Source organism: Saccoglossus kowalevskii, chromosome 15, assembly GCF_978046115.1.
Source record: "Saccoglossus kowalevskii chromosome 15, keSacKowa6.1, whole genome shotgun sequence".
In the NCBI taxonomy this organism is placed as follows: domain Eukaryota; kingdom Metazoa; phylum Hemichordata; class Enteropneusta; family Harrimaniidae; genus Saccoglossus; species Saccoglossus kowalevskii.
In genome coordinates, this window is record NC_140655.1 from 11871665 (window position 1) to 11889320 (window position 17656).

The 17656-nt window shown below is 33.0% G+C and overlaps 1 protein-coding gene and 1 long non-coding RNA gene across 2 annotated transcripts; both read right to left on the minus strand.

The window, feature by feature from the left end:
• Window positions 1–1965: 1965 nt before the first annotated feature.
• Window positions 1966–14629, minus strand: LOC144362090 (uncharacterized). The gene is made up of 7 exons (XM_085508430.1): window positions 14589–14629; window positions 13965–14064; window positions 13543–13764; window positions 12271–12413; window positions 4773–4818; window positions 3848–4002; window positions 1966–2087 (listed from the first exon to the last, which is right to left on the minus strand). The coding sequence occupies exons 1-7, from the start codon at window positions 14627–14629 to the stop codon at window positions 1976–1978; spliced, it is 819 nt and encodes a 272-aa protein (XP_085364556.1). The 3' UTR covers window positions 1966–1975.
• LOC144362089 (uncharacterized) lies at window positions 7423–9767 on the minus strand. The gene is made up of 2 exons (XR_013422543.2): window positions 9508–9767; window positions 7423–7668 (listed from the first exon to the last, which is right to left on the minus strand). It is a non-coding gene; the product is annotated as an uncharacterized LOC144362089 (long non-coding RNA).
• Window positions 14630–17656: the final 3027 nt, after the last annotated feature.

Consider the following 17656-nt stretch of genomic DNA (forward strand, 5'->3'; position numbering starts at 1 on the left):
ACAGCTAGTCGATTCACGTACTAGCATCTTCACTCCTGTCACAGTAAGAAGGAATAGCCAACTTTAAAATACAAATGAAATAACATGCTGGGTACAATCAATTGTCAAATGAACACCAGATCCAGCTGGTTATTTATTGAAAAACAAAATGTATTCTAAATTAACAATAATATTTTTAGTTTTGTTTTGTCTATAATTTATTTAAAATTAACAGAATCTACAGACTCGTTGACACATACATTAGAAATGTTTTCCTTGTATTCTACAATCCAGTAGTGTTTGTATACCTTGAATAAAAATAATTTTGATACTAAATAGCAAATTGTCCTTGAATATAATAAAATAAGTGATATTTGTTGTGTATTATGTACATATTTACATCAAAACACTAATAATTTTTATCTAGCAATTCGTGATTTCTATATTGTTTACCCAGTTGAAAACATTACAATCATTTGTTTACAGTATATTATGATGTGATATATTACATGTGTACCCGTTTGTACGGCAATTGTATCAACTGACCCCCCCCCCCCTGTAAGCATCATAAGCGTTTTTGAGTTTTGTACAGTTCACAAGAAATATTATTCAACAGACCCAGCAACAGTGTTTCTGTCAAGTGTATTATATAGCTTTAGTGCTCCAATATTTCCGAATTTGTTGCCATACCAACTGCTTTTGCCCAACAATTGGTGATTTTCCGTCCACTGTGACATCTTGTATAATGAATTAATGGCATGGACCGAACGTTTTGTGATGATACACAAATCATTTGATTTTGAACTAGAATTTTCTTTTAATGCCCAGAAAGTGATCCTTCAGAGGGTAATATGGTGTTGAGATATTCGTCCTTGACCATCAAATTATATAGGACATTATTGAGAGCGAAAAAGCCTCAAAATACTTTTATGTTTGTACAATCTTACATGATGACCTTTGATTGTTTTGTTTCTACGTTTGATTTCATGTATAATGCAGGATGTTGCAATGAATGGAAAATTCTCCATTGGTGAAGTTGCATGTATAATTATTAGATTAAAAACTGATACAGCCTTTGAAAGATAATGTACAAAGATAATATGGAATCATTTACATGTAAAATAACATCTTAAATATGATATAAATTTTACAAAATAAGCTTTGTAAATGTACAATATCAAAAATACTATTTACATTTTTTACAATATAACGTAAAAACAGGAAATGTAATTTAAATAATTTTAACCTGTGTAAACCAAAGTGATGTACCTTTTGTGATTTACAGAATTTACAGGAAATAAGATGAATCCAGTCAGAGGTATTTTGGTAAGTAAATTAGAAGTAATCTGGGAAATTAGTGGTCAGTTTATTGACTGGATCCCAGTTGGCATAGGGTTTGGTTTAGACAAGTTTTACTGTGGTACCATACTTGCTCTATTAGCTAGTCACTATTTCAAGCCGGTGTCGCAGTTACTGGTATACTGCCCTCAATGGTACTTATTATATACAAGGACACAGACTGGAGAATCTTGGCAGCAGTGGGTTTGTGTATCTCTGTTGTGTACCGCTAACCAATCATGGTAGTTTTAGTTATTATTCGTCATGCAATTGATGTGCCGAGAAGGCAGTGTCGTGGCAATAATTGCTAAATAAAACAGTTGTGTTTAACTAGATCATGCACAGAGATACGAGTAAGAGTACAGTAGATGGAATATAATTTCTACTGAGGTACAGACTTGTCGTTTGAACAAATCTGTGAAAACAAGAGAGCAGAGTAAGAGCAGCAACCAAGGACTAGAACCGAGTCTATTCGTACTATACGCTTATATAAATAGCAGAAATGTGTTTACGTTTGTCTTGTGTGCACTTTTCACAAAGATGTGCTTCTATTAGGTCAAATACAGTTTGGTATAGGAATGTCAATTCTCTCCATTGTATTGAAGGAACATACCACACTGCTGTTTACATTTCTTTTTCATTATATTGTTAAATGATCTTAAGATACTACACAGGAGGATGCATTATCACCATAATATTCCTGTGTATCGTCAGTTGACAGTTTTGGAATACCATCAAGTTCCTTTAAATCTGGTAAAGTCTTGAATACTCTGAAAAGATAACATAATATTATACGTGTTAGTTATAAATACTTAATTCTGTATAATGTGATGAATATAAATGAATAATATACCATATAGTATTTTTTGTGAAAATGCGAACAATTGCTTTTTTTTAATTCACGTTTTCAATTATTTTAGAACCAAATTAAGGAGTTTCACTCTTCCCCGGCGCCTAAATTAAAGATTTTATATTGCCCAAGAACGTGTTTATGTGGATTGGTGTCAATGTAGAAGATAGTGGATGAAAATTAAAACGGCATTAATTATTTCATTTTAAAAGAAATGATGCATTTGGCTGCTGTATCATGAAAACATGACTGTGACATTTAAAATTTCGCATGTACCGGATTTTGCCGTAAATTTGCCCATTCGAAAAATCTTCCTGGGCGGTTTCACGGCTGGTGGACCCTTATTTGGGGTTCAAATTTTCAAAAAATTATCATCAAATATGTTTAGGGGGCTTATATTTTCATTGAAAAATCCACCTAAGCCGATTTTCATCACCGGCAGTTGGACCACCCAAAATCAAAGAAACCATTACAGAAGCTAATCTAAAATGTTATACATTTTTTTTCTTGCTGGATTAAAAAGTAGACAGCGCATCTTTCTCCAAAAAAATCACATTAACAAACCTCATGCGCCAAATACAATTATATTGTTTCATTTTATTAGTAAAAGACGTTTCAAATAAAAACGAACTGCAACTGCATTGCTTAGTAGCAAATGATCGCGGTATCTCAATCCGGTTATGCTGTGTTTTACAATTGTTGATTTTTACCGAGTAATGATTATAATAACGTGCAAAAAATAAATTCGTTGAATTGTTATGAAATGCAAATAAATTTCAACTTGTTTCATCGTAAGCGAATGTTTATGATCGCATTTTCTGCACTCGCATCTCCTCGATGCTGTAGAAATGAATATCCGCCATGTTTGACCTGAGACGGTGTTCTTTGACCTGACTATCAAATCGATAATTAACCAATGAAAACGATGGAAAAGTGTTCAAAATACCATAGCCTTTTAAATGTTAATGTTATTGAATGCAGCACGGAAGAGATTTGCCAATGTTGTTGTACGATCTTTTGGCTTGAATTAGGCATCAGAAACGATTAAAATACCACCTTAAAAAAACTGCCGAAAAATCGCCCTAGGCGGTTTCTTGATCCCAATTTTTTTTTTTTTTAAACCCGAACTGCTGTTTAACAGCCCTGGGCGAATTTACTGCAGAATCCGGTAGTATACAATACTGTAGAAATGTTGGTATTCATTGGGTTAAATTATGGTGGTTTAAATAAATTGTGTTGATATTCCAAAAGTTTTAATTTCATTGATTTGGGAATTAAACAACGCGTACGCCGGTATTCCCCGTGTTTCAATTTAGCATACATAGCTATAAGCAAAATGAGCAATCAAAGAAAGCTTAGAAAGAACTCCCATGTGCTGAGAGTATTGGAGACACATTAAATATAATTCGAAATTACTTAGCTGAAAACTAATTATGCAAATCAGAAAATTAATATGAACAGATTTGAGTGTAAAACTAATGAGGTCTGTGCAATGTAACAGAAAATCTATGTTTCCAAGTTTAATTGAAATGTGATTAGAACCAAAAAATTATGAATTATTATGCTTATTAGGGAATTAATATGAACAGATTTTTACCCCAAACTAATTAGGTTTGTACATTGTCCTAGAGCATCTTTGTACTAAGTTTCATTGAGATTGACTTCAGTAAAATATCTCACCTGTATCGATAATTCTCTGTGAAGACGAGGGGATTACCTCTCAAGTCTAAACTTTCCAGAGGTGTCCGCTTCCTTAATACTGCAAGTCCATCCAGAGTTTGGATATGATTGTCAGCAAGGTTTAAGATCTTCAATTGTGGGGCTTTGGGAAGGTACTGGGAATTAAAATAAAACAAGTACAATATGTGAGACTTTAACTGATATGACTGTAAACGTTGAAACCTGAAAGTGTCACAAATACAACTTGGGGCGGGACAAAATATGATGGTCACCACGCAAGTGTCTAAGTCACGGCTTTTATTAGAGAAAATAAAAAAAATCCAGTTTCATAAAAAATAACAAATTTAGTGACAATTTCAAAATACAAAGCATCATGAGGGCTCAGTATTTGTACTGCTAACAAGACCACAATGACAATTATTTATCACTTGGTGATTATAGACCACAACCTGACATGTGTACCAAATTTAAATCAAATTGGTTCATGAGCCTATATTCCCAGCAAGCACTAATAACACGTGGTCAAAAAAAAACATGAATTCTAAACCCCCCCCCAAAATGATACTTGAAAATATCAAGAAAGTACAGCCTTTATAAGAAAAGAAAACAAGTTTACTGTAAATGCATTAATTATTTGCTGGTTTTATGTGAACATAAAGAATAACAATAGAACTCATTGTTTTCCTGTCAAGTTCATGGACTTTAGAAAAACAACAGTGAAATGGCTCAAAACATCGAAATGGTGAAAATAAATTGTTTTACAGTATTATACAAATAAACTGCCTGTATGCACCAGCAATAGAAACCAGACGTAATGTACACATACCATTGTAATGCATAATTATTGTATGTGAGCATACATAAACAACATTTACTGTCTATATTAAGACTTACCATAATGTTTACATGTTAAATGAATACTTACCTTAAAGTGTTCAAAATAATTCATGCGCAATGTCAGATGTGTACATCTGAAATAGATCACATAAGCAAGACAGAATTAGTATTACCCAGCACCAAATCAACAGAAACAAAACTTATAAATGGCGTTGTTTTTCCCATAATTCATTTTGGCTATCCGTGGAGTCTTTTATAATAAAAAAAAATTGTAATCATTGTTTTCTAAATTTGTTGCATGCAGTAGTCTTTTTTATGCAATAGCAGAAAAAAACAATAATCTAATGCGTCAATTGAAGTTAGTGAGGTTAGAATGATCATCGTAGAGTGGTGTTAAAGTTCTAAGACATATCCAGACTGTACACAACACAGAGAAGGCCGATTTGAGTGTAAAACTGAATAGGTCTGCACAATGTAACAGACCATTTGTGTACCAAGTTCCCTTGAAATAGAATAATTAGTACTTCAGATACGGTAAAATTCCTTTTTGAGGCCGCGGCTTTAATTAATGGACGAATTTAGATGCGTGAAGTCTTGTTGCGGCTTTAATTAGAGCATTCACTTTGGTAACAGTGGGAATTTTTTTCAGAAAACAAAGGCCAGAAGGGATAATGATATGCTAATGAGATGCACGACACTCGATTGCAACTTTGTTGCGATTCTAAGGCACTTTCGAATTTTTACACACAGACAAACTTGTACACAAACGAAATTTCACACTGTATAACATACTGCACAATAAATAATATCTACAAATAGATTTGTATGCATTTGCAGATTACGGTATTGTATACTACAATCTCTAGAATGGACTTATTCGTTAGCACCGGTCACTCTTTTAGTAACCGTGCAGACAGAGTGACAGTACATTCCATGTTTAATCTAGACATCGGGGAAATTAAAATAAAAAAGTCAATAAAAAAAATGATAACGAAAAAAATACTCAGTATATTATTTAATGTAATATATATTTATTTTCTTATTTTTGATAACGAAAAGTATATTCTAAAAGAAGTCAAAACAAAAACGAATGCATTCTTAGTAGCAAATGATCACGGTAACGGTCATGCTGCGTTTCACACAAGTGAATAACTTACTTGTTTTCGAAGTGTTACAATTGCTGATTATTAATCAGTAGTGATTACAATAATGTACAAAATATAAATTCGTTGAATTGTTGTGAAAATTCAAATTAGTTTCACCGCAAGCGAATGATTTTGGTCACATATAAATGCTCGATCCGCCATGATATCCGCCATGTTAGTTCAAACATCTTTACCCTTACGAAAATGTTCTATAGAAAGTCTATAAAACTTTTGATAGACTTTCTATAGACTTCTATCAACATTTTTCTATTGATTTTTATAGAAGTTTTTCAAAGAATTTCTATAGAAAACATATAAAAGTTTTATAGCATTTTCGCCCGTTGTTCTATAAAACTTCTTTAGAAAATTCTATAAAACTCCTATAAACATTCTATAAAACTTCTATGGAAATCCTATAAAACTTCTATAGACATTCTATAAAATTTCTATAAACACTCTATAAAACTTATATAGACATCCTATAAAACTTCTATAAAACTCCTATAGACATCCTATAAAACTTCTATAAAACTCCTACAGACATCCTATAAAACTTCTATAAACATTCTATAAAACTCCTATAGACATTCTATAAAACTTATATAAACATTCTATAAAACTTCTATTAACATTCTATAAAACTCATATAGACATTCTATAAAACGTCTTTAGACATCCTATAAAACTCCTATAAACATTCTATAAAACTTCTATAGACATCCTATAAAACTCCTATAAACATTCTATAAAACTCCTATAGACATTCTATAAAAACTCCTATAGACATTCTATAAAAACTCCTATAGACATTCTATAAAACTTCTATGGACATCTTATAAAACTTCTATAGACATTCTATAAAACTCCTATAGACATTCTATAAAAACTCCTGTAGACATTCTATAAAAACTCCTATAGACATTCTATAAAACTCCTATAGACATTCTATAAAACTTCTATAGACATCCTATAAAACTCCTATAAACATTCTATAAAACTCCTATAGACATTCTATAAAACATCTATAGACATTCTATAAAATTCCTATAGACATTCTATAAAAACTCCTATAGACATTCTATAAAAACTCCTATAGACATTCTAAAAAACTTCTATAGACATTCTATAAAACTCCTATAGACATTCTATAAAACTCCTATAGACATTCTATAAAACTCCTATAGACATTCTATAAAACTCCTATAGACATTCTATAAAACTCCTATAGACATTCTATAAAACTTCTATAGACATCCTATAAAACTCCTATAAACATTCTATAAAACTTCTATAGACATCTTATAAAACTCCTATAAACATTCTATAGACATCCTATAAAACTCCTATAAACATTCTATAAAACTCCTATAGACATTCTATAAAACATCTATAGACATTCTATAAAATTCCTATAGACATTCTATAAAACTTCTATAGACATCCTATAAAACTCCTATAAATATTCTATAAAACTCCTATAGACATTCTATAAATCTCTATAGAAATTATATACAATGTCTATCAAAGTTAAATGCTGTAGCATTTACATACATAATTCACATCCAATCTTGAAAAAATAACGAGCACAATACATGTTTTATGTCATATATTAAATAATTCCTCTGAAGTTTCATACAGACTCAAAAAAATTGCAATAAGTAAATATATACTTTGTCAATAAATTAAACTTATATCAATGTGGTTAAGTAGGTGTAAATGGTAGGAACCGCATAATAGTTTTTTTGCTAGAAATTGCGATAACAGAGTAAAAAGCTTTTCTTTCTTATGATTACAACTGCATCATACACTTTGGACTTGAAGAACTGCTGATACTACAGTCTGTAATGAAACAAAACATAATAACTAAATTAATAAATGTACACATTGTTATGGCAGCATTCTACTTGCATATACAGTATGATGCTAAATACAACTGATGTCATTATGATGCAGTAGTGTTTTATCATTCTTGTGCATGGAATATTTAGTTTTGTTTTCAAAATAGCAAACTTGATTAGGTTCAAGGTGAACACAACCCTAAATCCTATATACTAAATTATTTGGAATACAATTGTCATGACAGGGGTTGCAGATATCAAGAATATTGTAGTCGGTATTATATTTTAGACGTCTAATGAGAATAAAATTAAGACCTTCAACTGGTTCTAAAATACTTTAAAGCATGTTATTTTAGCTAATTTAAACCATAATTTCAAGAATTCACTCATTTACCTAAATTCAAATTCATTAAAATGGCATGTACCTATTTCAAAGAAATACAAAAAGTACTCTTACTTTAATGTACCAATATGCACTGGTTTTAATTTGGGTTATTAAATACAAGTAAAAACAACTTAAATAAAAATGTACTACATGTACATTAGGAGCAAATGATCATGCCATTTCACAGGTGAAACTTAATTAATTTAATGTAATAATATGCACTGGTTTTAATTTGGGTTAGTAAATGCATTTCACAGGTGAAATTTAATTGTTTTGTTGCAATTGTTGATTATTACTCAGTCGTAATCATAATTGCATATAAAATATCAGTTTGTTGGTTTGTCATGAAGTAGATGTACAAGTAAAATTTATTTTCATTCTAGCAGCAAATGTTCATGATCGCTGCACACACAAACTCAATGTAAAATAAAACCCGCCATGTTTATTTTATGCATCAGCTGACTTGAAATTGTACGCATTATTTGACCTGATAAGTCAAACTGGTTGTTAACAATTCCGAATGGTTAGGGTTAAACATATCCAGGAATTTTTGATAAATTGAAGATAAATTGAAAAAGTACTGTGGAATACTTTATTTTTGCTGGAAATGATTTTCACTGAAAAGGCTTTTTGGGTGTTTTGCTTGGAATTTATTTCCACTGATTTTTGATGAGTTTAATGTGAAATATAGGAAAAAAGTATATTCGCTAGATTTTATTTTCACGGAATCATCCCTTCAGCGAAAATAAATTCCAAGCGAAAATAAAGTATTCTACAGTATTTAACACTTTTCAGCACGATATCAGCTAATTGTTGAACAGAGTTTACCTATTCATTTTCGTCATGATTTTGTATCCTTGAATGGGCTTCAATAACCATGAAACAAAGTTTTGTATGGGTGTTGTATCAATCAAATTCTTTAGCATTAATTCAATAATGATTGTGCGTATGCAGTTATTTTTTAACTTAAATTTTTATTGTTTTTTCATGAAAGTTGAATTTCTCTTTAATTTTGGTTTTACTTGTTTTACTTACACAAAATATAAAGAAGTTGTACACACATTTTTAACTTACATCCGAGATGCAAAAACAATTAATTCTGGATCTAAGGAAAATGTTATCCATGTATAAGCTCATATTCATTAGAAATAAACTTCAGAAGTTTCAAATTACACAATGTGACACTTTATTCATAAATCATTATTTTTGAAAATCAAATTAAGAATACAGAGTTGTCAAGGACCAGACTCAGACACATGCTCAGTCATTGTAAAGTTTACTTTACAATCCTCATTTGCATAATTTATGCATGGCGCTATTTTAAAAATAGTAAACAAAGGAACAAAATGAAAGAAAGAAAAAAATTATAATATGGTGTGTCATCTTCATTTATATTGTTCTCAAATGAAACTTGAATTTACATGGCAGGAAAACAATTACATTTGAACCACTTACCGATCTACAGGCTCCATAATGCTCTGACAGCATTATCTCCTTTGTCTTGAATCTTTGTCAAACTTGTCTAGCTGGGGAGATCCCAGAAAACTGTCTGGGTTATGATCACAACTCCTTCCAGACACCAAATAAATGTGCATTGATTTTGTATCCATGTGTACTCTGCCATTTCACTGAGTGCCTGCCCTCAGCATAAATGCAAGGTGCACACATGCTTCAAACATTTTAACTGAGAACAATCAACAGCAACTAAGCAACAGTCGGCCATTTTGAAAAGTGCATTGCATTATGGGAACCCCAGACTGGTCAGGAATGAAAATTGAGGGCGCTTCAGTAGTGGGGGGTGGTGGTGGTGGTGATGGATAGATTGACAGAATGTAGGAATGAAAACAAATTTTAAAACACATGTTCTGACAACCTCAGTTGAGCACTTCATATTAGTAGCAATTACAATAAATGATGGCTTATGACATACAGTTTTAGGTTTCATAGAAGTTTTATAAGAATCGTATAGTTTTTTTATAAAATATTTATCTAGAAACCAATATGAATGAAAGTTAATAGTAAAACAAATTACATGTATTTCATGTCCTGACCACCTCAGTTTAGCACTACTCATTAGTGGAAATTACAATAATTGCTGGCTTTGCATTTATTTTTCGGCTTTTGTCAAACAATATTAGGTTTCATAGAAGTTTTATAAGAATCGTATAGTTTTCTTATAAAATATTTACCTAGAAAACAATATGAATGAAAATTAATAGTAAAACAATTACATGTATGTCATGTCCTGATCACCTCAGTTTAGCACTACTCATGAGTGGAAATTACAATAATTGCTGGCTTTGCATTTATTTTTGGGCTTTTGACAAACAATATTAGGTTTCATAGAGGTTTTAAAAGAATCGTATAGTTTTTTTATAAAATATTTACCTAGAAAGCAATATGAATGAAAGTTAATAATAAAACAAATTACAAGTATGTCATGTACTGACCATCTCAGTTTAATACTACACATTAGTGGAAATTACAATAATTGCTGGCTTTGCATTTATTTTAGGGCTTATAACATACAATATTAGGTTTTATAGAAGTTTAAAAGAATCATATAGATTTTTGATAGATATTTTTTTATAAATTGTAGGAATGAAAAACATCTCTTATAACCATTTTTCCATTCCTGATTTGAGTTTACAAGCGAGAATGAGATGAATACAATTTAATAATGAAATCTCATTGTGTAAACAGAGTTGATCTGCTCTTCAGAAATTCTTTAGAAATTCTATACAGATTCTACTAATCAGAAATAAGACTTTAGTAATACACTATATTGACTTAAACATGAAAAATTATATAAGAAATCTCCCCTCATTAGAATTAATGTAAATACAATCAGTTTATAAAAGACCTAAAGAGAATCCTTAAAATGTCTATAGAAATGCTATAAAGAAAATCTATACAAATTCTACAGAAAAGTCAAGTCTATTCAGATTCTATAAGATTTCTACAGAAGTCTATACAAGTCTATAGAAGTTTTATAGAACTTTTTCGTAAGGGTAGTGACTTGAAACTGTTATGTTGACGTGATAGGTCAAGTCGCTAATTAACCAATCGAAACGCTGGATGGTGGCAACGTGATTAAATTACCATAGCTCTTTTAAATACGTTAATGTAGTTCAGCGACCTCATGGTAAACGAAACACGGAAGAGATTTACCGTTGTTGTAGTGCGATCGTTTGGCTTTGATGTTGATGGGAAAACGGCATGATTTTTTTTTAAATCAAGAAATTAGTTGTTTTCGAAAGATAAGCTGAGCATTGAAGAAGAATTTAACACTTTTGAAGAGAATAACAGCTCATTGTCGAAACGCAGTTTACCCAGTCACGTTACCCACAATAAACCTGTACTCTGGAATAAGCGTCAACGACTACGAAAAACCTTAATTAGAATATAATTTAAGCGTCGGGAATCATTGAAATGTTCGAAAAATTATCCCTTAATTTAAAATTAAATGGTATATCTTTTTCTGAAATATGTGATGGCTGTTTGGTTTGTGAAAGTTTGGGGTGCGGCTTATATTGCAGACTTTTCCCTGGGATCAAAACTTGTCAATTTCAACATGAAACAATGTCTCAAGTTAGGGGTGCGGCTTCTATTAAAGCTGCGGCCTCAAAAAGGAATGTTACGGTATTAGTGTGAAAGCTTAAAATTGGTTAATTATGCAATTTAGGTAATTAACATGTACAGATTTTAACTCAAAATTAATCAGATCTGTCTATTGTCTTAGAGCATCTATGTACCAAATTTCATTGAAATGTGACAATTAGTACTTGAGATATCAGTGGAAAAGCTGAAAATTAACTAATTATGCAAACAATTGATCTCTGCATAGTCATTGAGTATGTACCAAGTTTAATTGAAAAAAAATCAATTAATTATGCAAATTAGGTAATTAATATGTACTTATATTATTCTAAAAACTATCAGGTCTGTGCAGTGTCCTATGACATCCATGTACGAGGTTTCATTAAAATGAGATGATTAGTATTTGAGATCAGTGGAAAAGCCGAAAATTGATTAATCATTATGCAAATTAGGTAATTAATATGCACGGATTTTCACCTAAAACTAATCAATTCTGCGCATCTATGCACCAAGTTTCATCAAAAAATCCGATGTATGGTTCTTGACACACACACGCACACGCACGCACGCACGCCTATTGCATGCTTTGCACATGGCAGTCAATGAAAATGTATTTACCTTGGTAAAGAAACGGACTGCAAATTGGTAAGAGTATTGTCAGCAAGATTAAGTCTTTCCACACGAATGAGTCTCTTTAAAACACGGACAAAATTTTCAAGCTGATATCGGTGTCCCAGATCTTGGTATGACAAGTTGACATCCTGTAAGAGAGACAAAACTTATAATAATTTCAATGTGATTCAGACCAAAATGAATTAGGGGGTATTATAGAAATTTACCAAGTGTGAACACGTTCACTTCAGGTGTGCCATAGATGAGGTTTTGCAATATACTGTACACAGATAAATTTCAAAATGAACGCCATTAGCAATGATGGACATTCTTATTTCTGCAATGAATCCTATTTCAGATGATATGATATTCAGACAGTAAATATTGTCAATTATAAGACAAGAAGAAAAATTACAATAACAAGTCATTGAAAATGACACAGTCCCCGTTAAGTTCTCTTTTTGCTCGTCATATTAAAGCGGAGGGGTTGTCGCGAGTGTGTCCTTGAAACTTGAGTTCTAAGTGGCAGATACAACAGACGTGTTTCGTGTCATAGTAATATGGCCAAAATAAAAACAGCCGTTATTCGGCCATCTCTGATCTGATTATGAAACACACTGATATGTATGATGTATGTGCCAAATACGAATGAAAATAGTACATAAATTGTGGAAATATAGTAGTAAGGCCAAAAAGTCAGATGGCTGTCAATCGGCTATCCTTGACCAGATTTTGAAACAAATTGTCATGGACATGCATCCTAACATGTATAAAGTACATTTTAACTGACAGAGCACGTCCAAGATACCGCATAAAAAACAAAAACAAGATGCCTGCCAGTCGACCATCTTTGATCCAATTGCGAAATAAATCGTCATGGACATGTATAATCTATGTACCAAGTTTGAATGACAATTGACAAAGCATGTCCAAAATACAACATTTTCAAAAAACAAGATGGCTGGCAGTCGGCCATTTTGAATCGAATCGCTAAACCACTGCATTTGCATATGTCCCACATAAGGTACTAGGCACATGCAAAGAATGAACGGAATCGGTCCAAGGGAATCTGAAATATGACTCCGGACGGACGCACGGACGCACGGACGGACAGAAGGACGGAGACCGAATTATAAGTCCCCGTTTTTGGACTTCGTCCGAACGCGGACTAATAAAAAAATAACTGATATAAATGCTGGTCACATTTGGCACACATAACACATGCAAAATACATTATTTTAGGCGAGTTACACGTATCTATAAATGAGAGTAACTCACCGTACAGTTTTCCCAGTTTTCAGTTTTATTTCGGTGATCTAATTTATCTTTTCCAACTTTGGAATGATGCAGTTTATTACCGTCTTCATCTGTCACTCTGTACAAGTTGTGTTCTTTTTTCTCTGGTGCTTTCCTAACCCGTGGACAGTTTAGTTCGTTTCCCTTCACGTCGGTTTCTCTCAAATCATGCCATACCGAATGGCGTAATTTATGGGACGGTAACTGTGAAAGCAAACATGTGTACAGACAAATTCAAATTGTATTTTATACTAGTACATGTAATTTATGTATTTTATAATTCATCAAGCTTCTATCGTATGGCTACATAATGCTATAATATAATCTCAAAATAGCACATCAGACAGAACATGTTATTAATGCTATTATGCACCATGATCAATTCCAATAAGATCCCAACTTACCTGAGTGGAGTCCAGTCTGTTTGGTGGTGGTAGTTTTGGCTCCTTTGTGGCAAATGAGGGCACACTTGGTTCATTGCCAGTAAGCGATACAGCAGTAGTACTAATACAAGTTTAAAGACATAACAGCAGCTTCAGTATATCAAGAACTCAAATCGCCCCAATAACAGGACACAACAATACTACCTCACACGGAAGCCAGTCATAGCCGACGAAGCGGGCGTCGAAGTACGAACACAGTTGACAGCTGCAAGTCACATGTAACAACAGACATGAGGATCAAGTCACGTGCAACAGCAACAGATACGAGGATCATTGCTGCTCTCCAAATGGGTCCCTTCTTTTGCAATGACCCCCTAAGAATTGCTAATTCCCCCTTTCTAACTCTTCCCCGAAAAATAATATATCTTCCTTTTAGAATGTATTGACCCACAAATTGATCTTCCGACTTGTTACTAATTTGAATGGTGAGTGGAAATTGAGGAAACACCACTGAAACAAGTTTAATTGGGTAGGTATTCTAGGTCAGTGTGAATATCTTGAATATTTTTCGGCATGTATGTGGTACGTTTTTTTTTAGTTTTGTGGTAAACTTTTGGAATGAATATAATTAACTTGGGGTCTTACACTGGAGTTGAGTCGACTGAACGACGGAAATGATCCTGCATGATTGGCAGATCAAGTTCAATAAAAGTAAAATAAATTTACGCCGCACATTCTAATTATGGTGTGAAACCTATATTAAATCAACGCCTCTGACATAAGGAGTATGCGGTCTCTTTGATGCTAAAACGTGAAGACATGTCAAGAAATTGCAGAATTAGTTTATATAATTACAACAATGTCCTGTTGTGTGTTATCATTATCATATCATACTAATTTCCATATATCGACGAACACATCTTGGTCTGTCACGCTTTGATGTGATTCGCTGCAGCCATTGCTAGCACATGTCACGTGATCCTTTTAATCCGAAACAAAATAATTCTTCAAACACATCAACAAATTGAAAACGTGACACTTTTAAAATAGGGGAAAATATAGCGTTCAAAACATGAAGAAAACAGTGAGTCACCTAGTCACAATTCTGTATGGTTCACACTACAATTTCAAGTCACAAAAGCAGAATAAAAAGTCAAAGACTAGCAACAGCTGAACGAGAACAATGAAAGTGCCTATCAGATCAGAGATCTCGGTGAATTTCACATGAATAGTCATCGCAAAGTTTTAGAATTATATTTCTAGTAGTTGACGTACATCAAAAATGAAGATATCGAAGAAACGTTTTAGTGATGTGAATGAGTGTCACGTTGGCCGGTCAAAGCGTCGATATTGTTACTTCTAGTCGTCTAATAATTAAGTGGTCTTATATTCTTAGAGGTTTTACTAATATTTTAGATGACGAACGACGACACATCTAAACGCAGTTGTCGAATCGTACGACATCGATTTATCCACGAGTGGAGTGTGAAGACAATAAGCTGAAACAATAAAATTCGAAAATACAGGATGTTGTCATTCTTAGTGTGACAATAGTTGCTAAGGCTAATCATGTGCCGATTAGATATTGTTTCCCATTGGCCATGGCAGCCTGATTGATGTGGCACTCTGAGTTGTTGCAGCGTGGATCGTAGTGTGCAGGGGTAATGTAATGTTATGTAATGCTGAACACATACAGTAAAATGCCATCGAGAAACTGCCAAACTCCACAAAACGTACCTACACATGAATTGATGACATCACGAAATACACATCAAAATAAAGACCTGAGGTAACAACTTGAATAACAACTATTCGAAATGTCTAACTATCAAGGTTTTCTTTTTCTTTTAATTCTGATAGTGCACATCCTAAGCTAGCTTTGAATAATTTATATTTAGTACAGCTACATATTGTATATATTGTATTCTATATCAAGTTTAACTAACACATTAATATCTTGCACACATGATATGCACAGTAGTTGAATCGGGATTGTCTTCACCTGAGCACGCGCAAGAATTGAGTCCCAAACGACGATAACAACACACGATGAAACGCAAAGGCTCATGGGTAGACGCTTGTTGGTAAACAATGACACGCTGTGGCCATCTGATGCATGCGCAGGTGACGACTCCCCCGCTTTAATTTAACTTCAGTTGGGCTGGAACATTTGGAATTGCTGAACTGTGACACCCGCATAATCTTTTCATAGAATAAGTTTATACGGAGCTGACGCCAGAGATAATTCTAAACGTGTGCAGATTTAATTGAACGAGGCAGCAGCTACAATTCATTTGACAACATTGGTCTGGGTACTGAAACAATGCCTGTATAAGGGATTGGTCAGTTACTTCGGCCTAGGGGGGGTCGGCAGATTCCATTTTGCCAGCTGTAAATCTCATTTGACCCACCCCCTATCAAATAAAAAAAGTGGGTGACCCCCCCCCCCCCCACATTATATTTTAAAACTTAAAACATGCTGACTCCCCTAAAAAAACAAAGAAACATTAACAGTTTTGGCTCTGACATGATTACAAAATGTATTATATGTGCATTGAAAATATCATGGTTTGCCATAATTTTGACATATTTTTTTAGCGTTTGCATTTAATAGACCATTACTACAGAAAAGGCTGCAGGAAGGAGGGAAATCTATTCTGCTAAAGATAGTAAATAAAAGCAAAGCTGTGGAGTACTTACTCGATAATCGCCCTTATAAGATAGGAAAAGAGGATTTGAATCTAGGCGGTTTGAACTCTTTGAAAACTAAGTTGGATTTAAAATATCTTTCATATCTCATAGACCAGGAAAGCTTTATACCCGAAGCACAGTCTGTGCTTATGAAAACAAAGGAAACTTTGATTTTTGCTTAAATTTGTGTTGGATTTTGGTATTTTACAGAGCAAAATATGCATATTTAAAAGTTAAAAAAACAAAAAAAACCATTTATTTATTTTTTCATCATTTATTTTAATTTATATATCAGCATTTTCACAAATTTAACTTTTTTGATTTGCTGAACAAAAACTAATTTGTACTAATTGCTGTGTTGTCTTTCCGTCTCCTGTTATAATTGGATAAATCCAGTAAATATCTTATACAATATAGTGACTTCAGACTTTAAATAAAATAATCTGAACTTAACTGTATAATTGGGGTTCTAGCCGCATTGCATAATCCGTTAGTTATTTGGCAACTTTAACCTCAAAATATTTAGCCTATAACATTTCTTGCATCAACAAATTTATAGGCAATATAGGTAATAGTTATTATTAAGAACACATGTGTACGATTAACTTTTTTATCGTTTGTTCTGAAATAAAATTTTTAAAAATATATGCATGAGCGCGTGTGTGAATTCTGGAAAACATGATATCAAAAACAGGGTGACCCCCCCTATTCGCACAATCAAAAACAGGGTAACCCCCCCCCCCCACTGATCCACCGACCCCCCCCCCCTAGGCCGAAGTAACTGACCAATCCCTAATGTAAGCAGGTGGATCTTTCATTGTTTGAACTGTTAACTCTTTATTCAATTATGTGCAACCTGATCGGATGGCATTTAATGCGCTATTTCACCAGATGTAGTGACTGTAACAAATTTGCATGTCCATATTCTATAAAACGAGTCTTCGTTTCAACATAAGGAGCAGACCACAAGTCTACTGACGTCTCTGTGATTCTGGCCAAGTTACCAGAGGACCCTGCCTGTT

Excerpts from the sequence above, each read along its gene's own strand:
- LOC144362090 (XM_085508430.1), bottom strand. The coding sequence starts at position 14,629 with ATGCAGGATCATTTCCGTCGTTCAGTCGACTCAACTCCAGT. Across the intron at positions 14,065-14,588 it reads TCAGTCGACTCAACTCCAGT|TACTACTGCTGTATCGCTTA; the intron begins GTAAGACCCCAA and ends AACTTGTATTAG. Across the intron at positions 4,819-12,270 it reads CAGTCCGTTTCTTTACCAAG|ATGTACACATCTGACATTGC; the intron begins GTAAATACATTT and ends GATCTATTTCAG.